Below are 24,016 nucleotides of genomic sequence, written 5' to 3'. Positions count from 1 at the left end.
ACACAGATTCCAAATGTTCTCTGTAAGAAAAAAACACCCTTTCTCCTAATCCTTCTTAAACTCAACAAGACTGATTGGTTTTTATTATTCATGAATTAATTTTTTACTCAGGGTCCAACAAGGGAATTGAAGCTATAAAATTTCTCACCCATTGAGGGGGAAAGCAGATCTCCACCTGAGCAGCACAGCCAGAGTCTTGCTTGCATTCCTTGGGGGTGGAATGTTTTGTTTGTTAAATCAGTTAATAATCAATTAATAATCCAAAGCTTTGGGGTTTGGTTGGTTTTTTTTCCTGAGGAAAAGAATTGAGTAAGAACATGAGTAAGAACACTAAGGTGGAAAAAAAATACAGACAGCTAGGGGACCCTGGAATATTAGGTGAAGCAGAGCTGCTTCCTCATTCCACGATACATATACAAAAAAGGAAATGAGAGAGGAAATAAAAGCATTGTCAGATTCGAAAGTAATGCACAGATAAGCATGGTCTGTAGGTGAGCAGGCTTCAGGTCTGGGAGTCGCCACGAAGCATCACAAGAAGGGTCACGGAAATTCAGAGAGGTCAGTTCCCTGACGACCTCCCTCTAATCACCTCCAGAGTGCAGGTTGAGGTACTCAGGAGCAGGGACAACGGCCTCATAGAAGCCAAATGGCCAAGAAGGCGATCAAGGGTGGAGAGGTGACTTTGCCTCTCTCTTCACACAGTTCTTCTCCCAGATACTCATATGCGCCAAGTCATAACCCCCCTTGTCCGCTCTGTGCCTTTGGTCTGCAAACCTCTCATGAGAACGCAGCCAGGGGAACCAAGAAGCAAGGGGAAACTGGGAGGCAGAGCATGGCACGGGGCACAGAAGCTGGCGGTAGTGGGGTCAAACTTGGCACAGAATCACTAACAAGAAACATTTCTCCCGTCTTCGTTCAAAGGCAAAGTACCCAGCATTTCTCAGGGGGGCCGGGGGTTAACACCGTATTCTCCTCTACTGGCCTGTTCATATTCAGAGACCAGAGAGTTTTTGCTCATGGGTGAATTCAGACATGCAAACCTGCAGCCTTTGCATGCTTATGTTTGCACGAAGATATTTATGTTTGGGAGCAAGAAACGGCCACCCTCATCCAGCTACTATGAGAAAAATGGTTATGAGAATTGCTTTGCGATTTTTGGGGAGAAAAAGGTACAAGCTGTGATTACTGTAATCATAATTATTATAACCATCACATTAAAATTGCTACTATTTCTGTAAAAGCAGCGTTCTTTCTGCCAAAGCTTGTTAGCTTGACTGCTTAGGTAGACAATGTCAACACACCCAAGAGACAAATGACAAAGAGTGAAGCTAAAAGGAAGAGGATAAATACTGCACTCTGCATGCTGAACTCCTGTTTCACCATCAAAAGGAAATGTTTTTTGCTGATTGATTAGGAAGACAAAAACAAAAGCATACAACAGCTCATTTACTGTGCATCACCAAGATCCCAAACTCGGGTTCCAAGCGTAGGCGGTGACATGAGGAGAGGGATTTAAAAATTGATTTTGAATAAAATTTAGTGCTTCTTCATATCCTCACCCATACCTGCAGCCCTTATCACCACGCTCCTCAGGTAACAAACAGACCACCTGAAATTTGCTTTTAAACAGCAGGTCTATACCCTTCTTGTTTTTTCCACCAAAACGTGAGCCAGCCAGTGACCATGGATAAAGTATTGATGGCAGAATCAGAACAGAGGGGCCAATTATCGGCATTCTGCTTTGGGACTTTACCCAACTAATCATGCTCCGCACCTCTGAACAGCTCAGCCAGCCCCCCACCCACACACACACTCACACTCAGGCAGACCACACACCTATACTCCTTCCTCCAAAACAGTCGAGGAGGGATAAAAGGACAAGAGCAAACTACAGCAAGTTGGAATAAAAATAGAGGGAAAACATGAAGACAAAGGAAAATGCTAAATTGTAAAACAAGAGAGAAATCTCATCTAAAATATCACCCTTCTTCACCCCTTCCATCCTCTCCTATAGCATTTCCTTACACCTGTATTTCCTTGTTCTTCGCCCTTCAGAAACCAAGAACACATGAAAAGGCCAGTGATGCTCAAAAACCCTTTATCAGGCGTCATTTTTAAAGCATAAGCCAGACGAAAATGCCAAAAACATAAATACAATAAAAATTTCAAAATGAATAAACAAAAAGAATAAAACAAAAAAAAACACTAATTTATGAACTCAAGTCAATTCAAGCCATTAAAAATAAAAGAGCCAAATTAAAGCCACATTCGGTATTTGGGGTTTTTAAACTCATCGTTTCCTTGATAGAAAAGATTGAATTCAGTTGGACACTTCACATTCGGACAATTTAAATGCAGGAAGTTAGTAAACACCGATGGTCAGGCATGAGGCTGGCTGCCACTATAATTGGTAGGAGAGGTCTCTGATATGATTTTCAATAAAAATTGATCACATTTGAAATCAGAAGATAAAAACAAAGGCTTGTTGGAGTTTGTTTAACTGCCTTTTGACCTCTGAATGAAATGACTTTGAGAAATAAAATAACATTTTCCAGAAAACCATTCCCTGAAAAGGTTTAGTCCTGGGGACTCTGAATGACAATATTGAACAGAATATTTTAAAGTCCTAAGGAACAAAAGAAAGACATTTTTTTAAAAAAAGAAACTTTTAGACCAAAATGTGTATAGGTTTAAAAGCACAGCAAAATGAAGACGAAAAAATTCTATCTCTAAGTCCCAGGAAAACTTTTGTTTTAGATTTATACAATTTTAACTCAAACTCAGACAATTCTGAATTTAAAACATTTAGCCAATAATTTATTTCCACCTAGTCCGACTCCATAGTAAACGTCCCATGGGCTGATTAACCAGTATGATTTTCCTTGATTTAAGAAAACAGTTGACTCTTTAAGCTACAGCCTGTCAATGGCTGGAGAGAAGGGGAAGTCGGGAACCTGGAACAGAATGGCCCAAATGCTCCTTTGAGTGTGGCCATCTGCTATCCTGGAGAAGGGCAGGACTCCCTTCTCTCCCTCTCTGGGGTCTGCCCCAGCCCTACCCAGGCCAGAAAATTGCAGAGAGGCTCTTAAGACTGAAATCCTCTGGGCAAACCAGAGGGACAGCCACCTAGCAGGTGCCCCTGTAGTCCCCTTTGCACGATGGATGAACCAATCCCAAGGCACGGCAGCCCCTGCTGGAATGTGGTCACAGCCAGACCTCAGCCCAGGCAAGAGGTATAGCAGGCAGCAGGAACATGTTTAAATAGCAGAGCCCCCTGTCCACTATCACCCCATCTAAAAGGGGACTACCCACCGGAACACACTCACACATGTGCACACACAGGTTTCCCATGGTGGAAAGTCTCTTAGGGGTGGATACGGCTTTTGATGTTTCGAGGTTCAGAAACATCCTCTACAACAGGGGCTTTATTGGCAGCACAGAAGGACTTGACACTCTGTTAAGCAATGACTTATAAAGAAAGGTCCTGTTAGGACCCTTGATGATTTTAATCCTGATCAGTACAGAAGGGCACCCTAGAGAGGCAAATACAAGCACACTCATAGGAAGGAGGGAAAAGACCATGCAGCTCCATGTTCCCCACTTGTCTGGTATTTTGATGTCTTTTTGTTAGATGGTTAACTGGGGAGGTCTCTGTTCCTAGAAACAAATTGAGCCTGTGCTCTCCTACGACCAGCTTCCCTCACGACTCTGAGTGGGACCACCGAAGCAGTTCAGCTCTGTGGAACACCTGCTCAGAGTCCAGGAGCCAGTGAACAGTCACCTCCCCAAAGCTGGCTCTGAGAAGAAGCTGATGAGGTGGGTGAGTACAAGCTACTGCCCGCTGAGCCCAGAAGCACCAGATGGAAGTCACAATGAGTCCCTTTAGAGCCACAGAAATGACCAGCATGCACTCGAAGTCCTTCCATCACATCCTTCCCATGTGGCCAGGAACGCGAGGGAAGAAATGGCCCAGCACAGCCTGCTGCCCAGGGTGACGGTGTCTCAAGAGGCGAGGGTCACCAGCCCAGTGCCCTAGGGAAGAAAAAACACTACGGACCAACTACGGACCTCTCCCAGTCATTGCCCTGACAACCCCTCCGAGGAAGTTGTGTGGTCCCAGGACAGCCCTGCCATTATCAGAGAAGGTCAGCAGCCTCACCAGTGGCAGGAAGCAGGCTGGCCCGGTGAGGGTTAATCTGCCGGGCCAGCCATTACAGGGGTCACCGTGATGTGCAGAGAAGTTGAGCCTCCCAGTCCCCCAGAGCTGGTCTGCTAATTACATTTGCAATTATAAACACCACAACCTCCCCGCACAGGGACGAAGCCACACCAGCCGACGGGGCTATCAGGATATAATCCCACCCCACCCATGCCACGGGACACCAGGGCCACCCAAAGCCTATGGGCCCCTCCTCCGAGGGAAGACCATGTCTGTGACTGTCCCCAGAGGTCTAAGGCTGCTGGGGCTGAGGAAGGGCAAACTCACCAGAGACAGAGCCCAATCAGGGGTCACCAGTGCATACATGCTAAAAAGGTCTTTGATTTATCTCTAGAAATCAACGAAAGGCTTCAAGGGCAAACAGGCAGGATGTTCAGGAAGATTCCGGACCAGATTTGGCTAGTTACAGCCCATTCTCAGCTTGTACCCTCCTGGCTTCCTGGGGTCCTTCCTTAGACGCTGCACTGGCAGCACCTCTAGGGGCTGTAGTGTCACTGGAGGACCCCAGAAGTTGAGCATTCGAGTCAAGCTGGGGCTCCCCACCCCAGTAACATTCAGTCAAGAGCCACCAGACTCTATGACAGAAGCTCCCAGGGGAGCTGTGCAGCGTCCTCGCTAATTCTGGGCAGAGCTCCTGCTCAGCAGGAAGAGCATTTCGAGGGTGTCACTTAAGAGAGAAATGGACAGAGACCTGACCATGGCCTGTAGGTGTTGGGGGACACCAGAATGGAGGCAATCAAGGTGTGGTGTGGGCTTTACTTTGAAGGAGGACATTCTGGTCTAAATATCTGCCATCTCTTCCCTTAAATTTGGAACCAGAAAGAATTTTAATCATTTTGAAGAAGTCACTTAAAGGACCTGGGAAGACAAGTTCTAGAGAAGGGCGCTGCAGAGCCAGGCCAAAAGCATCCTGTTTCTTGCTTGTCTACCGTCTTCGAATTCTGTCTCCTTTTGAATCCTACTCATTCACGGTCAACTCCACCACCCACCCCCAATGCACACACTCCCTCAATGTCTCTCTGTCACACGCATCCTTCCTCTGGCCCATCAGAGGTAGGCAGATCTTTGCTCAAAAGAAAAAAGGCATTCAGCAGAGGGCCGAGGAAGGGTATAAACTTTCTCAATGAGTTTAGATTATCTTGAAAAACCACTTGGCAAAATGTCCAATTATCAGGAATGTTAATGGAGCGCATGCAGGACAAAGTTATAAGGGCCCCCGAGCTAGGGCCGGGGGTGGTCTGAGAAAGCAGAATGTGACATGAAATCTCTGTCACCGCCACCTCCTTCGAAGTGCTTTCCCCGAAAGTCCCCTCTGCCCCTCCTCTCCCAGACTAAATGGAATATTTATTGATTACTCCAAATCAATAGAATAAAAAGGTTCCTGTTTGGTGGCCAGGTTATTTCTTTGTGTTTTTTGTTTTGTTTTGTTTGTTTTAAGAAACAGATCTTTTTCATATATCCTCGTTATCAGCAAAATAAAGGATTGTTTCTAAAATGAAAAGGGTTGGGGGAAGTAACAAACTCCAAGAGGAAATTTCCAGTGATGTCAGGATCTCACTGAGCTGGAAAGAGCCTTACCCGGGACCGGGGCCCTCCAACATTGACCTAATGTCTCCTCCCAGTTTATTGCCTTCAGGCCTGAACACCTCCCACCTCCTATCACCCATCCTCTTCCACGGCAGCGCACACTTCCAGAAGGGTGACAGGCACATAAAGGTTTATTTCCTAGAGCCCCTCCCTTAGAAAACTGAGACTAATGTCCTCACTCTGATTTATTTTTAAATGTACCATTAAAAATTAATTTCCCCCTTTGTTTTTCTCCGGGTCACTGACTCTGAATTACCATGTGGCATTTTTCCTACGTGTGAACTCACATATTTTACCTTCAGGACAATTTGTTCTTTGTTTCTTTAACAACAGCGAAGTGGTCATCGAATGGTGGGGAAGACAGCCCCCTGGCTCTCTGGGCTGTGTGCGGTGGGTCTCCAGTTGGTCCAGTCATGGACCCATTTGTACACAGGCACACACAGGCGAGCACGCTGCCTCCCACTCTGGGTGATCATATATGTACATAAAATATTGATTAGAAAGGGTAATGGAGTCACCTACAGGATTAGCTACAGGAAAATGAAAATGAAGGAGAGCAAGGTAGGAAGGTATGTATGTTTCTGTGTGTGTGTGTGTTCATTTCTCACCTGGGAAAGTGAGAATGACACTACAGCATTAACAAATGCTCTCTGTGTGTTAGAAGCAAAGGGAGGACCAGAGTTCCTCCTCCCTCAACTCTAGTCCCTATGCCCTTGGGTTTTCTCAAGTCCGGGAATGTCAACCAATCCACAGGGGTCAAAACTGTGAGCAGAGCGTACCCGAACCCACTCACTGTATGTTCCCTTAGAAACGCCGGCACTGTGATGAATGGCTTTGTCCTACTATCCTTCTACCAAACCAAAGAATCCAGTCCCCCGCTCTGTTACTTTGCTACCTATGGCTCTAAAGCTATGTCACAAAGCTGTGGGGTAGAGGTCAGAAAGATGTCCCCCCAGACACCAGCCCCAGACCTCCACAAGCTCGTCCTTGAAATGATGCCCCTCTGCACCATAGCACATGCGGACCCTCCCCAGGCGGCACATATATGTATGAGGCCAGCTCACCAATGCCTGGGCTGCCGCCCAGTGGGTCCTGGGCTTTGAGAAATGACATCTCACAGGGGTGCTCAGTTCCTGGGTGGAGACGGCAGGTGTATTTTTGGCTTTTCCTGCGCCCCATGGAGTGAGAAGCTAATTCTTTGCGAAGAAACCAGGAAGGGTTGGGGATCTAAACCCCTGTCAAGCTTAGTTTATAAATGATTTCCATCTCAAACCTTTCCCAGACCCCCAGGACCTCGGCTTCCTCACTTCCTTCTGCTGCTTCCCTTACATTGCCTTTTTGCCCATATTTCTCCGCAAACTCCAGTCAGGGCTGCCGTCAACTCGATGAATTACCCAGCTGTTAAAGCCTCCATCTCACTCCTTGCTTTCCTGGTAAGCACAATCAAAGAATGGACTTCCTTCATACGAATTTTCATATTTATTGACTATGACTTGAGCCAGGGACAAACACATAAGTATTTTGTGCTCAACTAAAGAAGTCACCTCTGGAGAGAGGGAGCCTCAATAATTTAAATATCCAATATTTGTCATACTTGATCATTTTATGTAAGGAAATACTCCACAAGCACCAAAACTGTCCACAACCTCACTAACCTCAGGTTCTCCCACCCCATCCCCACCCCAGCTGGAATCTAACCTTTAAAAGGAGTGAAAGCCACTTTTCAAGCTGATGGAAATCGGAATCCATTATTATTAAGGATTCCTCTCCCAGACCAGCGCCTTCTGCGGACATTCTGGGGGCATGTAAAGGGCCCTCTGCCCGAGGGTGGAGTGGGAAAAATCCCCAAATTAGAAGAAGGAACAGTCTGGTCAACAACACAAGCCCTGCTGTGGACAGCTGCCCTCTCTCTCAAGCGGGGTGCACCGTGGTGGAGGTGGTCCGTGCAGCCAGGAGAGGGGTTAGGTACTTCCTGGGACCCCACATTATCCAGAGTATATATTTTAGAGATGTAGTCGTGGTTCTTTGGGGGAAGGGGAGAGCGAGTGGTACACACGTGAAAGCACGGTGGAACTGGAGAAACGCTGACTTAGAGAGTTTAGTTTGCCTCAGAAAAAAAGAGGAAGACAAGCACAAAGTTAAGCAGAAAAGCTGTCCGTGAGAACCTAGAGTTTTATTAATTATTATTATTATTATTAAGCCTTCCGAGGGACCACTTTCCACATGCACACACCCTGCCTCCGGGACACCCGCGGGGGGCGCCGTGGGGTGCGCAGTGCCCAAGAGGAGACCGGGGCAGGTACCCGAGCAGGTGAGGCGGCGGCGACGGTGGACGGGGCCGGGAGGGAAACCGTAGGTGGACAGAGTGGGACCCCCGAGAGCCCGGACAGGACACGCGGGTTGACCACCCGCTGCTTGGGCGATCAATTCACTTTCCTACTCTGCGCTCTTGGCGCGCTGCCCCGGGGTTGCGGACCGGCGGTTCCTGAGAGTCGCTTCTCGCAGCCCCGGCAGCCGTCCGCGCCTACGCGGTTCGGATAACCCCAAGCTCTGGCACCGCGAGCGCAAAGCCGCCTCGGAGCAGGGAAATCGTGCCCGTCTGTTCCGCTGGGCGCAGCCTCCCCCAAAGCCGCGAGCGAACTTTGCCTACTACGCAGCGCTGGGTCCGCATCCCCCTGGCGCCCTGGATCCGCCGCGCCACGTGCGCACCCTCCGGGCGCCCCACCGGGACCGCAAGGCGAGAGCGGCACTGGCCGCCTGCAGTTTCCAAACCGCCGCGGCATGTTCGATTTTCTCTCTCTTGCCGGGATCATTTTTGGTCTCCAGGATGGAAATAATAAAACAAAGCACCCGCGGGAAGGCTTCCCCCGACGGGACAGGACATCCTTGCAACCACATCCCTGCACCTGTTCTGGGCTTCTTCTTCCCTTCTTGCTCCATTCCACAAAAACTCAAATATTTTCTCACCCCGGAGCAAGATCAGAGAGGAGAGAGAAAAGGAGAAAGTGCATGAGAAAGCGCCACTCTTGCCCGAAAGTGGATTTGTAAAAGGGGGTGCGGGAAAAAGTTAGAGGCGGGTTTATGCCCTAGAAAGAAACCCAGAAGTGTGCGGCTTTTCCCCTCCTTCGTCCCCCAAGTGCCCCCCCGAAGTCCCTTCCACTTTTACACAAGAATGTGCAGAAAAGGAACGGCCATCCCCAGGACAGAGACTGCCGGACGGGCAGAAGGACAGACAGACCGAGAAGCAGGGCACCTACTGGTTGTGGTAGCCGAGGGGGTCCGGGATGCAGAGTTCGGACACGTCCATCAGTCCCGTTTTAGCATTCCCAGTTGGTAGAGAAAGGCGGCGGGGAAATCACGCGGAAGAGCGAGTGAAGGGCACGGGCAAGGTGCGAGCCCGGGCAGGGCACAGTGAGCGCGAGAACGCAGAGTGGGAGGACGCGGCCCCGGCCGGGGAGAGGGAGGCAGAGACCCGTGCGCGCAGAGCCGGGCGCTCCCACTCATCCGCACGCTCCGGAGCGAGCGGGCAGAGGGGATGAGAAGCCGTGGAGGAGGCTGGGGCACCAGAGACTTGGAGCCCACTAACCCTACTGTAGCTTTAAGGCTGGGAGACTGATGTATGATTTGGCTCCTATTGGCTATCTCTCAGGGGCTGGACTTAAAGTGACAGAATCAAGCTGGGGTGGGGGGAGGGGGGTGAGCCAGAGAGACTTCAATGGAATAAGACGCTCAGCGCGCAAGGTCCCCACCTCCTGAGCAGTAGGAGTAGTGGGTGTTAGAGCCCCAAGGTCTGCCTTCTCGCAGTTCAAGGCGAGGGGCGGGGCGGGGGGGGGGAATGTCCAACTGCCAGGTGGGTCTCAGGGTGGGGGGAGATTTGCTGCTTACATACCCCCCAGCCACCCCATCCCATCTTTTAACTGGCAGGTCTTAGCAAACTCACCTCTCAGCCTTTCTGGAATGGATTTGTTTTCCAAATTAAAAATGAGTCACATTTCTCCACCCACGCACCAAAGAGAAGAGGCAGCCTCAAACCCTGCGCTGTGTGTGCAAAAGTGCAAAGGGTCAGGCCAGCAGGTGAGGCACAGCAAGAAGGCAGGAGAGAAACAGATTCCCTTCCCAGTTCTTATCACCTGGGCCAGTCAGTTCTGCACCACTCTCATACGGCTAGATGCAGGGTGCGCATCTATAAAACGTTCTCTCGATGTATGAAGTGACGCTGTAGTCATTGGCAGCTCTCTGAAATGTACCCAGGACACAGACATGAGCAAATAAATTCCTGTCTGCTTAGGAAGATACAATCGTGGTGAAAATGATCAACTTACCCGCCACATCCACTCCAAGGCACAAGTACACACTTTGAAATACACACCTGAATCCCCAGCTACAAATGCACCTGCATCCCCGTCAGCTGCTCCCTCAGTGAACCTGAATATTATGGGATGCCACTGTACCAAAATGAGCTGTAAGTTATGCCCCAGCCCTGCTTCTGGGGTTTTTCATCTTTTGAGATGCACCAGCCACAGGGATAATAATCAATTTGATGATTCAAATGAGTGTGGGGAGAGGAGCAGGTATAGAATTATTTAAAAGGGGGGAAAAGCCCTTAGGAGAGACTATCACCTTATTCTCCTATATTCTGCAGAAGACAATGAACAGTAGGGGGGAGACATAATTTTATCATCAAAATAATGTCTAAATGGAGTGTAACTGCAGGCAATGTTCAAGCACTTCAGGAATAAAAGCAGGGAGGGTTGTGAGAAACCCCAGGAGGGGCCAGCCGCCTGGGCCGGGGCTGGGAGAGTGGGCAGAAGGATCGCAGATGATTTTTGACTTGGATAAATGTGCTTGTGCAGGTTGGGAAACAGAGCTGAGATTTTTCATAAGTGCTGAAGTGGAGGGACGAGTGGGATTCTCTGGGCACAAGGCTCAGGAAGGCGTCTCACAGAGAGACAGATGAAGATGTCTGCTTTGTCAGTAGCCCCTCAGCAGCCTCCGATTTTTAAAAATCACATAGGTACTTCATCAGAGACAGAAAGAGGGGTGCAGAGATGCTTCCCTTGAGCCTGGCTTCTACCTGACCATCATCTCTCACCAAGTCCTCAGTGGCTGGTTTCTCTGCAACCTTTCTGCCCCGCTGAAATCCATTCTCCAGGCACACAGCAACCAGGGAGCGCTTTGTAAAATGCACATCCAATGTCCTGTTGCTGCAGTTAGGAAACAGGCCCCAGTCCTTGACCTCCAAGGAAGGCATCCTATGACAGGTTCCTACAGGTCCCTGTGTTCCTCTCCACGGTCCCTGCTGCCCTCCCTCTGGGCCCCAGTCTTTACACCTGCCACCAAGAAGGCCCCACCTTCCATATCGTGCTAGAACCTTCTGTGGTTCGCTTTGCTTTGGGTAGTTCATCACAGTTTACAATTGTCTGTGTACTGGCATGAGTGGCCCTTCCCTCCTCCACCCTTCCCTCACTAGACTGTAAGCTCCATGGGAGTAGGGACCATGTCTCTTTTTGTTCACCAGAGAATCCCCAGCATCTAAAGGTGCCTGGTACATCACAGTTGCTTGACGAAGATTTTGCTGAATGAATGGCTAACCTGTAGGAGTTTGGAGTGGGGTGCCACAGCCTGCTGAGTGACAGGCCACTGCCCAGGAAGAAGGTGAGGCACTGATGGGTTTGGGGGCCCCTTGGCTCCTTACTCTGTGTGGGTGCACCGTTTTTAACTGGAAACAAAACACACTTGGTAAAAATAAAGTCCTCTCCACAGCCTGAAAAGAAAGACCACGTCACAGCCCAAAGCAATGGATTCAAAGCCGCTGGGAGCACATGAGGAGAAATTGGGGTCTGCATTGGTTAAAACACTAGGCTAATGCTTGCATACAATATCTCTGCCTCTAAGGTCCAGGCATGAAGGTGATCCGGGCCTCATTTCTGGGCACTAGCTGATTGTCCTCCAGGCGGAAGTGAGCTCCTGGAGACCTAGGCCTTCTCAGCCTTCCTCTGCCTGAGCCTTCTCTCACAGAGCCCTGGGGCAAGCTCTTTCTCATTTCCTTCCTGACTCTGCAAGAGGAGAGATGAGGTTCAGCCGCTGGGACACCCCAGTGGCATGATCCAACTCGGCAGGCCCAGGCTCCTCCTGTGATTCTCCCGACAAACCTGCCTGGGTCCCACACTGTGCATGGGGCCCACATTTTCCCTGCTTTGCCCTCAGCTCACTCACAGAGGATGGATTCCTCCCCAAAGCCGGGGTCAGGCTCCATGCCTCTGACTGGAGAGGCAGCAGTGTGGGACAGTAAAGAACTCTGGGATCCGGTCCTGACTCCTCCGTGTGACCTTGCCAAAGTCATCTCTTCTCCAGAAAACAGGCTGTGCAGGGGTGGAGTGGGGTGGGCAGCGTTCTTGGCTTTCTTCAAGCCTAAAATGCAGTCAACCAATCATGATTTAGTTTACTGCTCACCTAGAGCAGGGGCTGTTTGTAATCCATGCCCAGCAAGAGCTCTAAGCCATCCCTTCACTACCTTCCACCCCAATACTTATACCCCCAGGTGGGCAAGTCAGCCAAAAGGAAAGTGGACAAAAGCTATTAGATGCAGTAAGTGTGGAGGATGTAAGATGACAGCAGCTCATGTTGTTTTTGTGACAAATGCCTTTAAATTGATATTCATTACATTCATAGCACCTTACAGCTAGGAGGGACTCAGAAAACCATTTAGAACCATCATCAGATTTGACAAAGGAAATTTGTAAATTTCCCTGTGTGGTTAAGTGACCTGCCCAAGGTCACACAGAGAATATCTGGCAAAGCATGCCATCTGTGGTCACTGAGTTTCTACTTATTCAATTCCTAAATCTTAAAAGACAAGTCCCTTTGCTTTCCTTTCTTTCTTTCTCTTTGAGACAAGGTCCAGCTCTGTTGCCCAGGCTAGAGTGCAGGGGCGTGATCTCAGCACATTGCAACCTCTGCTTCCTGGGCTCAAGCCATCTTCTTACCTCAGCCTCCCCAGCAGGTGGGACTACAGGCACCCACCAGCACACCTGGCTAGTTTTTGCATTTTTTAGTAGAGACAGAGTTTCACCATGTTGCCCAGGCTGGTCTAGAACTCCTGGCCTCTTGTGATCTGCCTGCATCAGCCTCCCAAAGTGCTGGAATTATAGACATGAGCCACCATGCCCTGCCACTCTGCTTTTCCTACTCCCTCCTTCCCTGAGTTTGAGCTCTTTCCTAAGAAATATGAAGACAAATGAGAACTGTCCAATACAACACACTCCACACACTCTTCGCCTGGTGGACAGAGGGAACCCAGGCTTCTGTGTCCTCACCCTCCTCCCAGTGGTTTCCTGGGAGGTAAAAAGGAAGCACTGGTTGGTGGATGCCGATGTCATAGGCTGCTGTCCTACAGTGAGCAATGCTCCAGGTGGCAGATAATTAGGAAAAATATTCACATACAGCCTAGCCCACTCTGTCCCCCATGCCTCTATTTCCCTGGGTACAAAAAGCACTGAGTATGTCAGAGATCTAGACAAACACAGGTCTCCACTGACCACCAACCCTTTCCCACCCCAGCATGCCTAAGTCCTCAGGGTATGCCATCCTACTCTAGGGACTAGATCTCAGGGGGTGACTAGAGCAGTCTAGCAGTCTCATCATGATACATGCAGGCTAACCCAGCATAGCAACTCTTGCCAGAGGTCGGGAGAAAATCTCCATTCTTAACAGAACCCAGTCTTTGTAGTGTCTTCCCTCTCTAGAGGCAGTCTCCCTGGACACCAGCCATTTTTGCACAAATGAGGCAGCAGCAAGCAGTGTCTCTCAGGTCCTCAAATCCCCTCCCTGCCCTATGCTCCCCTAAGACCAACAACATGAGGATACTTCTTCCACCTTTCAAGCCAGGCAACTTAGCAGAATCTGGTGGAGCCAGCTTGGTCCCCAGGAGAGCAGAGGGCTTGACGGCTTCCTCACTAAAAGACAAGACCCAACAGGCATTTTTGGATAATTTGCCACATGCTCTCTAAATCCAGTGAGTGTGGGAATGCTAACTGCATGTTTATGCCATCCCCATCCCTCACCCATCCCCGTTTTCCTGAAATCAAGTTTCCAGGTGGGAATGATGCCTTCAGAAACACCCACAGTGTGTAGCCACTTCTTACCACCAGCCCAGGAAGGGGAGGATGCCTCCGTGGAATGGTCTGAGTTGCAAGCCAAGCTCATTTCTGTTCCACCCCAGGGTGAGGGCTGGGGCAGGTGTGTCCAGGAAGAGCTTCCATTGCCAGTCCACAATGACTAAGGTGGGCCTGGCCTAGACGGCGAGCCTAACCTGCGCATCTCTGAGGACAATGCCCGTGGGCTCCCGGCCAGGGGAAATGTCCCTGACCAAATGTCTCTGCGGACCTGTTGTCTTCTCACATGCTTGAATTTGGGGGTGTGGAGTTATATCCCTGAGTGATGGTCAGCAGACTGCTAGCCCATTGGCTGGCACTGGTCCCAAGGATCATAATTAACTGATAACGCTAATACAATGTGAGTTTGTGCTCTCATAATAGTCTCCTGCTGACAGATAAATGCTGCGGAAACATGATGGCTTTTCCTGAAGCCGTAATGGGCCATTATTGGGGCAAGAAGGCTCATGTCCTATTAGCACTGCTGCCATGACACCAAGGATAAAATATGAAGGGGGCATCTTAAGCGGATAAACGCTTGGGTGCCCTCCCACCACCAGCGTCATCCATTTCGTTATCTGAAATCCCTACCAGGGGTCTTGGAATAACTTCCAGATATTTCAAAGCTCCATTATTTTTTCTTTTTTCTGAGCCTCAAGATCCATTCTCACCAACACAGCTGACTAATATATTAAAGTTCTCTCTTTACCATAGATTCCTTCTTCCCATATGCCCTATGCAAGATGGCAGCTGCAATGAGCAGGCAGGTTGGAGGATGAGGAAAGTGAGATTTGTCTCTCCATAGAAACAAAAATCTTCTTTTCCTCCCAACTACCAGGAGAATAGGAGCACATTATGACTGTAATAGCTTTATCCCCTGCCAGATTTCTAAGGGAGAAAAAGACGAGTAGGAGAAGCACAAAGAGAAAATGAAGGAGGAGGAGAAGGGAGACCAGAGGGAGAGAAAGAATACCATACCTCGATAGTACCTGGTAGCAAAGAGGCATTGAACGACTAGCTATTGACTGAATGAATGATCTGTCTCATTAAATATTTTCCATTACAGTGGATTGTGGGGTTTTGTCTTACGACAAAGAAACTTGACCTTATTTTTGTTCACATCACATATTACATTATCATCTAGTTTCTTGTGACTTTGGCAACAATTTTTTTTTTTTTTTTTTTTTGAGACAGAGTTTCACTCTTGTCGCCCAGACTGGAGTACAGTGGCGCGATCTCAGTTCACTGCAACCTCCGAGTTCAAGTAATTCTCCTGCCTCAGCCACCTAAGTATCTGGGATTATAGGCGCCCACCACTGTACCTGGCTAACTGTTGTGTTTTTTCTTAGCAGGGATGGGGTTTTGCCATGTTGCCCAGGCTGGTCTCGAACTCCTGACCTCAGGTAATCCATCCTTCTCAGCCTCCCAAAGTGCTGGGATTACAGGTGTGACCCACCACGCCGTTTTGGCAACAATTTGAGCATAATTTGAGAATACATAGTTGATTACAAACAGTAATGTAAGCAATTTGTTTCTAGGCTCTCATCACTGGTAGAAGAAAAAGTTCTCTTTGGCTGATGATAGTTTTAACTGCAGAAATCCCATGGTCAGCAACGGCCACAGAAAGAATAAATAATTTCTTTGCAGACTCACACATTATGCCTCCATTTGCTTGTCTATTCTAAAAGAAAACTATTTTAGAGAAACCATAAAATATGGGAAACTTTTGGAAAATTAATTCTAAAGCAGCACACACACTTGTATTGTTGTTAAGTACAAACAAAGAAACATGTTGACAGAGCCTGTCTCCCTAGTATGAATGACAGAAAATTAAGCACTGGGGACATTCAAAGGTGTTTTTATTTCCTAATGGCTCAATTAAGGTAGAACTTCATTGTACCCAATTATTTTTTGGAAAAAAATGCATTTTATTTTTGCTCTAGTAAAATGTTTTGTGGAGAGAAAAAAAAAAAACCAGCAAATGCTTCCAGGTTTTAGGAAAAATCAAACGTCAAGGCCGGGCGTGGTGGCTCCTGCCTGTAATCCCAGTATTTTGGGAGGCCGAAACAGGTGGATCACCTGAGCTCAGGAGTTTGAGACCAGCCTGGGCAACATGGCAAGATCCCATCTTTACAGAAAATACAAAAACTGGCCACACGCCGTGGTAGGCGCCTGTAGTCCCAGCTACTAGGGAGGCTGAGGCAGGAGAATTGCTTGAGCCTGGGAGGCAAAGGTTGCAGTGAGCCAAGATCATGCCACTGCCCTCCAGCCTGGGCAACAAAGCTAGATCTTGTCTCAAACAAACAAACAAACAAACTCAAAGTAAAGAAAAATCAAAGATCAGTGTTTTCTAAAGTGTAGACCTATATAAAACATGGTTAAGATGACAGCCTTTTTTTTTTTTTGAGATGTTGCCAGGCCGGAGTACAGTGGCACCATCTCGGCTCACTGCAACCTCTAACTCCCTGGTTCAAGCGATTCTCCTGCCTCAGCCTCCCAAGTAGCTGGGATTACAGGCATGCACCACTGTGCCCAGCTAGTTTTTGTATTTTAGGTAGAGACAGGACTTCACCATGTTGGCCAGGCTGGTCTCAAACTCCTGACCTCAGGTGATCTGCCCACCTCAGCCTCCCAGAGTGCTGGGATTACAAGCGTGAGCCACCATGTACAGCCAAGATGACAGCTTTTAACTGTGTTTTTACATGAGAACAGTGCTGGCTGACCATTACCTTCACAGACGTATACTGTAATGAAAGCAGTCCCATTGGTGAACTCCCTGCCTCTCCGAATGATGTAATTATGAATGGGACAGTACAATTCTTCATGAAGGCTCGAGCTTCATAGCACGGCCATCCGTAACATCTTTATTCTTCATAAACAATTGGGAATACCAAGCTTCAACAGAATTCTTGACTTAGGAGGGTTTGCCTTTCCAAGAAGGACAAGACTAAGCAGGAAGGGAAACTACAGAGGAATCAGAGAGTTTAGAAAAATGGGTAAAAGGCAGTCACTGCTACAAGATTTAATATGGATAAACACCAGTAATACACTTGTCAGCAATGACCCTCAACTGAGCCACAGACTGTAGGATCGCTGGTTAGAGAGCAGTGATGCAGAGAGACACCTGGGGTCAGAACAGATAGCACATTAAACACGGGCATCCAGCTTCATGGCATGATAAACACTGCTTTGGGGTAATTCTACCAAGCCCAGCAGAGCAGGGAGCAGCAATAATTCCTCTTTACTCTCCCTTCCTGAAGACACAGAGGGACTTTTACACTCAGCTCTGAGGCACTTGCTTTGAAAGCATACTGGGGCCGGGCTTGGTGGCTCATGCCTGTAATCCCAGCACTTTGGGAGGCTGAGGCAGGCAGATCACAAGGTCAGGAGATTGAGACCATCCTGGTTAACATGGTGAAACCCTGTCTGTACTAAAAATACAAAAAAAAAAAAACAAAAATTAGACAGGCATGGTGGCACGCACCTGTAGTCCCAGCTACTCAGGAGGCTGAGGCAGGAGAATTGCTTGAACCCAGGAGGCGGGGGCTTCTGTGAGCCGAGATCGCACCACTGTACTCAGGCCTGGGTGACAGAGCGAGACTCTGTCTCAAAAAAAAAAAAAAAAAAGCAAACTGGAAGGGTGATGTGGAAAGGACTTAAGAAAGGTGGAGGGGGTCAAAGGCCTTCTGCAGGGTGTCTGAGCACCACAAGGAGGGGGAGAAACGTGGGACAAGGAGGGATGGGTTGTCCCTGCCCATGGAAGAGCAAATATTTAGGTGTCGACCCTGTACCACACACAAGCTGTTGGCTCGGTTTCCCTGGACTGCCTTTTTTTTTTGTCTCTCTTAATCAGCTTCCCTCTCAGGGTGAAATCTCACCTCCACTCCCAGTGCCTAAGATCTGGCTTGCTGAGAAGCCACATGATGGCACCCAGAAGTTCAGGAGGGCAGCTCCCCAAATTTCTCCCTCTTTCTCCCTCTCTGTGCACTGCTTCGTGGGGTGAATTTTTTTTTTTTTCCAAGACAGGATCGCCCCCTGTCGCCCAGGCTGGAGTGCAGTAGCATGATCACGGCTCACTGCAGCCTTGACTTCCCAGGCTCAAGGGATCCTTCTGCCTCAGCCTCCTGGAGAGCTGGGACTACAGGTGTGTGCCACCACACCCAGCTAATTTTTTAAAATTTTTTGTGGAGACGGGGTCTCATTATGTTGCCCAGGGTAGTCTTGAACTCCTGTGCTCAAGTGATCCTACCACCTTGGCCTCCCCAAAGTACTGGGATTACAGGCATGAGCCTCTACTGTGCCCAGCCATTTTTTTTTTTTTTCTTAATAAGCCTTCCAGAAAAGGCATGCAACCTGCTAAGTCTCTGAGGCTGAATACAGTGGTGGCCAGCACAGCACACATCATCACGTCTCACTGCCTGGCATCTCTCCTCGCCTCACTTCCCTTTTGCCACCACCTCCATTCCCTGGGCTTGCATCTCCCAAATGAAGTACCAGTAACTTAATTCTTGCCCCAGGGCTCTGTTTTCTAGACAACAAGGGCTAAGTCAAACAGCCAGTCAGCAAATCGCTTAGGGCCACTGACTTTCTTTCCATTTAATTATTGTATTATTTACTACCCGCCTCCTTGGTTAGGGAGGGGGCGTGCAGTGAGTACAGTGATTGATGGATGACCATCGGTAGTCAGCACCCAGTTTCAGACTCACTGTTTTGCAGAGGCCTACACAGGCCCCGCCCTGCACCATCCGCCCACCCGCCTACTTCAACACTCTAGTTCTGGTTCAGCTGCCAGGATGTTCAGGTCAATGGTGTCAACTAAAGCCAAGCAGTAGAACCATCTGGCCCAGTATCCCTTCTCCACTGGCTTGCTCTCCTCCCACCACATGTGGGAGGCCAAGTACATATTGTACTCTTTCTTTGCCCTGGTTTTCCCCACATGGAGTCTGCTACTTCCTTGGGCGACCATCTCTCCTCCACGTGCACACACATCCAACAATAGCTCTAAGTTGCTTTTGTCTTCAAGCAACGGGAGAGTCAAGTGACAGTAGCTTAAAGGGTAAGAGTCTATTATATCACACAGCAAATTTTCCAGAGGCAGGTAATTTCATTTTTTTCTTCTGCGTCCTTAACATATTGGTTTTCACCTTCAACTTATTCTCCCATTGTTGAAGGAGTTTTTGTGGGCCTGAGCATCCTACTTCCTCACCCAGCTGTATCCAAATCCAGGAAAGAGGTGAATGTATTTGTGTGTTCGTGTTGAGGGGAATGTCACTCCTTATTTCTCTAGTTTGTTTTTTGTTTATTTCTGTGTTTTGATTTGAATTTAATCTGAAGGAAAACAGGAGCTTCTCTTCCCCACCCCAGCAACTTATCTTCACTTTCTGTTGGCCAGAATCCAGTCACGTGTTCACCCCAAACCAGTCACTGTATCAAAGGAGAAATGGCCCGCCATGACTGGTTTAACATAGGATCACTCCCTGAAGGTAGGGGAGAGGGTTGCCTTTCCTGAGAACACTGGTATTTAATAACAAGCAAATCCACTTCTGTTGTAAGCGGAAGCAGGAATGGCTCTTGAATTGGCAACCAATAGTCTGCTACTCCTTGAGGTGTACCGTGTGCAGGGTGGTGGAAGGAGACCGCCATGTCAGCAAGCAATAAGAGAGGCATTTTCTGTCCAGAATGGAAAAGCAATACTTAAACTAAAAGTCAGAATGTTTTTAATTATCATCTTGCTCCAGCTAGTCAAAACGATGTCAACGATAAAACACTCCTCCCCAAGAAAACCTTTCGTTGGTCTAAGTTCTGAACAATTTTTGCAGTTGCTGTTGACTTTTAATAATATATGTAAGCTTCAAATTAGCAAGTTTTTGTTACCTATTATTTAATAGAAATGGCATTCCACCTGGAAGTTATAAAGTCAGACACACACACACTACACAAATGTTTCCAGAGCAAATTCCTAATGGTTCAGAATGGTTCAAGCTCACTTAGGCACACTTTGTGTCTCAGCCCCTGAAGTACTACATACCCCTGTGTCCAAACAATAGATTCAGAATAAACAGTGATTCATTTTGGGGGCTTCTTTGGTTGTTTATTTGTTTGTTTTGGAGACAGGGTCTTGCTCTGTCACCCAGACTGTTGTGCAGTGGTGTAACACATCTCACTGGAGCCTCAACCTCCTGGGCTCAAGCGATCTTCACCTCAGCCTCCCATGTAGCTGGGACCACAGGTATGCGCCACCACATCCAATTAATATTTTTATTTTTTGTAGAGACAGGGGTCTCGCTTTGTTGCCAAGGCTGGCCTTGAACTCCTGGACTCAAGTAATCCACCCACCTAGGCCTCCCACAGTGCTGGGATGACAGGCGTCAGCCATCATGCCAGCCTTAGCACAGTGATTCTAAAAATGAAGAACTCAAGTTACTTCACTCTGGTTATTCCGTGACCACTTGGAATTTTTGTTTGCATTTAAAATTGAGAATAATGGAACACAGCGAACACAGCCTGAACTATGAGACGTAATTCTTGGTAGGATCAGATATTAGTTCCTACATGACAAATTTCAATGAACTTAAATAATACCTTTAAAATAGAAATGTATTCTTCATTTTGAACAGCTTATGGTTTGTTTTTAAATTAATGGACAGATCAGGAAAGTTAATGACTATTATTACTACATGATTGTTACCAAGAATAATTTTGTTGTGTAGAGAAGGGCAGTTGCTCAAAATGATCGAATCTTGATGTCACATGCTTGAGGTCCCTCCCAGCCACGCCCTGCTACTCTCCTTTTCCCCAGTTATTCTTTGTCTCTTCCTGCACCCTAGTTGGGTTGGTGATTCTGAGAAACAGAAAAAGGCAACTGTCCACATGTCCTTAGGGCCTTTTTTTTTTTTTGAGGCAGGATCTTGCTCTGTTGCCCAGGTTGGAGTGCAGTGGTGTAATCTCACCTCACTGCAAGCTCTGCCTCCCAGGGTCAAGCAATTTTCCCACCTCAGCCTCCCAAGTAGCTAGGATTACAGGCATACACCACCACACCTCGCTAATTTTTGCATTTTTTTTTTTAGTAGAGATGGAGTTTCACAGTGTTGGCCAGGCTGGTCTTGAACTCCTGATTTCAGGTGATCCACCCGTCTCGGCCTCCCAAAGTGCTGGGATTGCAGGTGTGAGCCACTGCACCCAGCCCCTTAGGACATTTTTAAGAGAATACATCCCCAAACAGATCAGTAATAACCATCACCAAACCCCTGAAAGGGTCCAGAAACCCCTCAGCATCCTCATCATTTGCCTGTCTACTCTACCTTTCTCTAATCGAATCATTCTGCCTTTTATCAAATACCAGCAATAAAGACAGAAACTGTATTTCTTATTCAATCATGTGGTTGGTTCCTCTCTTTTGGACAATCACTGTAAAAACGATAGCATTTTCACTTTTGGCCCCGTCTTCACTGTACCTGTGGAGTAAGCCAACTAGAGCATCAACCTCAGACTCAATGACCAGGGGCAGCAGAAATCAGAGAGGAAGCTGGCAGTTGCTGCACACCTACTCTGTGCTGGGCACCTGGCTGTGTTCTGCCACTTGGTTTCATTGCAGGGAAGTCAAGCCCACCTCTCATCTGAGCTGGGCATCATCACTCTCCTTTTGTTTACTGAGGAGAAAACTGAAGCTCTGGAGGTAAGATGCTCAAGGCCAGAAAACGGTCTGGGATTAGAACCCAAGTCTAGCTCGTCCCAAACCTGTACTCTCTGTCCGTTCTACTACGTCACTTCAACAGAGTCCATCCCAGTGCAGCATGCTGTCACTAAGGAAAGGGCGTTTGTGAGCAGGCCTGGAAACCTAAGCACAGTAGATAACTGGAGAAATACATGCATAGGTCCAACCAACTGATGGATAAGAGGACTTTAGGAACAATGCCTTTTGGGAGGCCAGTGTGGGCCAGCCCTCTCCCCACTGTCCATGTATTTAGCAAGACGTGTCTATTCCTAATAGAAAAGTTCTTTCCAATTGAAATGAGGTGTGCTCTCAGTGCTGAATGGAGAAAATGAGAAAAGGAATATAACATTGGGGCAGAAACCAATTGATTTTATGGAATGATGCCAAAGGGTCCATTTTAACTTTCTATGACTTGGAGAAGATGAAGGGCAGCCGGAAGAAGAACGAGGAGGTGACGAAAAGGAAGATCGTCCGCTGCCAAGAAAAATTTCCCCATGAGGGCCAATTTGCTTGGTTGGAGCAAGTCCAAATGGGCAGCAGTTCTGAAGCTGGCTAGGTGCACTTGAAGGATTTCTGCAAACACACCCAAGAAATTAGGAGGTCCCCTTTGGAGGTAAAATAAATTCCTTAGCAAAATAAAGAGGGCTTGTTACACCATATTCCTTCCCCTTCCAGTTTGAAAGGCCATAATGAGACCAAATAGGTGGTTTTATTTCCTGTTTCTTCCAACATCAACCAATGCACATTTCCTCTCATTCCTTGGATTCTCAACCCAGCCATTCAACCAAGGAGATGCACTTCTTGCTCCCACCATCAAAGGATAGGGTACAGGATGGGTCTTTATGCAGACTTAGTTCCTCAACAACTCCGCAAATGACCAGCCACTTGGCTGCTGTGGGAGAGTGACTCACCTACAAACAGAAATGTTTTTGCCTAACGGGTCTCAAAAGCATCATCTTAAAGCAATGACTTTCAAGCGTTAAAAAAAGAGCCCCGAGTAGTCATTCTTCAGTTGAAACTGCACATGGAAACCTGCTATAGGAAGCAGCAAAAAGCCTAGCTGCTCTAGGGTAGGCAAGCAGGAAGAAGGGATCACCCCATTCTCACTCAGTCCTTCACCCCCACCCCCAGGAAGCCCAGGAAACATCTTTATGGCACCCCAGGTCTCCCTGGAGCATGTGTTGGAAATCAAAACAGTATCTCTAAAATCAGTTGTTCTCTAAAGGAATCATATAAATAAAGAAGTGTCATGACCACCAATTAGACCCATGCCTAGAATAACATCCCCTTTAGAGGCTCCAGTGCTGTGTCAAAGGAGGCCATAGTTAAAAGTTAGCAACTGCCCAAACACTCTTGCTTCCTGTTCAGTGTCCTTTGCTACCAGGATGAGGCTGGTGGGTCTTGCAGCAACTTTGCAAGCCAGGACCAAACTCGTCCTCATGAATAGGGTGGCTTGGTAGAACTCAAACAGCATCATGATACACTGGTGGATTTCAAATCAGGTATGAAGCCGGTTGCTAGGGATGTTGCTAGGGATGTTGATGTTGGTAAAGAAGATCTCTGGCTTTGGAGTATGGCAGACCCAAGCTCGAATCCTTGCTATGCCCTTCATTAGCAATATGACCCTGGGACAATTTGTGACCTCGCTGTCCATGTTTCCACAGTCTCTAAAATGGCTTGCTGTAGGGTAGTGTGTGTAAAGAAAGCACTTTACACAGTGCCTAGCACATAGCAGACATTCAATAGACACTGGTTACACCCACACTTTCCCAAGTGGAAGTTCTGACCTTAACTCTGGAGAAGGGGAGCCTGTCACTCACAGTCATCTTCTTCCCTGTAACACGTCCAGCACCCACACTGTGTTCAGATTTGGTAAGGCTCAGCCCCTCGGGGCAGAACACAACTGAGGCATTAACCTGTGACTGACCTTGTAACTGCGACAGTTCATACGGCTCCTATTCCCAAGCTGCCCTCTCTGGCCCATCTCATCTCCAGAGCCTGGAGGACCAAACGTATCTTCCCAGATGTGACTGCAGCACAGCACCTGAGAGCCCAGTCACGCTCTGCCCACCTTCCCTGGAGTTCCCCAACCACACAACCCAATGCCTGGTCCATCGTGGCAAGCCATAGAGTCCCCGACAACGTCAGGGCTAAGGCCACATAGGACCATCCATGAGGGATGCCTGTGGGTTGGTTTTGAGTCTTCACTGTGATGCAGACATGGAGTTTCACAGTCCAAAAGAACACCCCACTGTTACTTGAGTCCTTCAACAAGTGTAAAAAGAACAGCCATTCCTCCAGCCTCTGAGACTTACTTCAACCTTGGAAATCTTCCCTTCTCCT

At 48.0% G+C, this 24,016-nt stretch overlaps 1 protein-coding gene across 3 annotated transcripts in view; it reads right to left on the bottom strand.

The window, feature by feature from the left end:
• ESRRB (estrogen related receptor beta) overlaps nt 1–24,016 on the bottom strand; it is a 190,271-nt gene that overhangs the window by 117,112 nt on the left and 49,143 nt on the right. Inside the window, exon 1 of one of the 3 annotated variants that reach the window (XM_077941540.1) lies at nt 9,064–9,439. The exons of the other annotated variants lie outside the window; for them this stretch is intronic. Within the exon in view, the coding sequence (XP_077797666.1) occupies nt 9,064–9,113 (50 nt within the window). The 5' untranslated portion in view covers nt 9,114–9,439. Of the gene's footprint in view, nt 1–9,063; nt 9,440–24,016 lie in introns of those variants that run through there. 3 annotated transcript variants of the gene reach the window in all.

Source organism: Macaca mulatta, chromosome 7, assembly GCF_049350105.2.
Source record: "Macaca mulatta isolate MMU2019108-1 chromosome 7, T2T-MMU8v2.0, whole genome shotgun sequence".
Classification (NCBI taxonomy): domain Eukaryota; kingdom Metazoa; phylum Chordata; class Mammalia; order Primates; family Cercopithecidae; genus Macaca; species Macaca mulatta.
The sequence above is the reverse complement of the archived record's forward strand: the minus strand, read 5'-3'. Positions and strand labels throughout refer to the sequence as shown.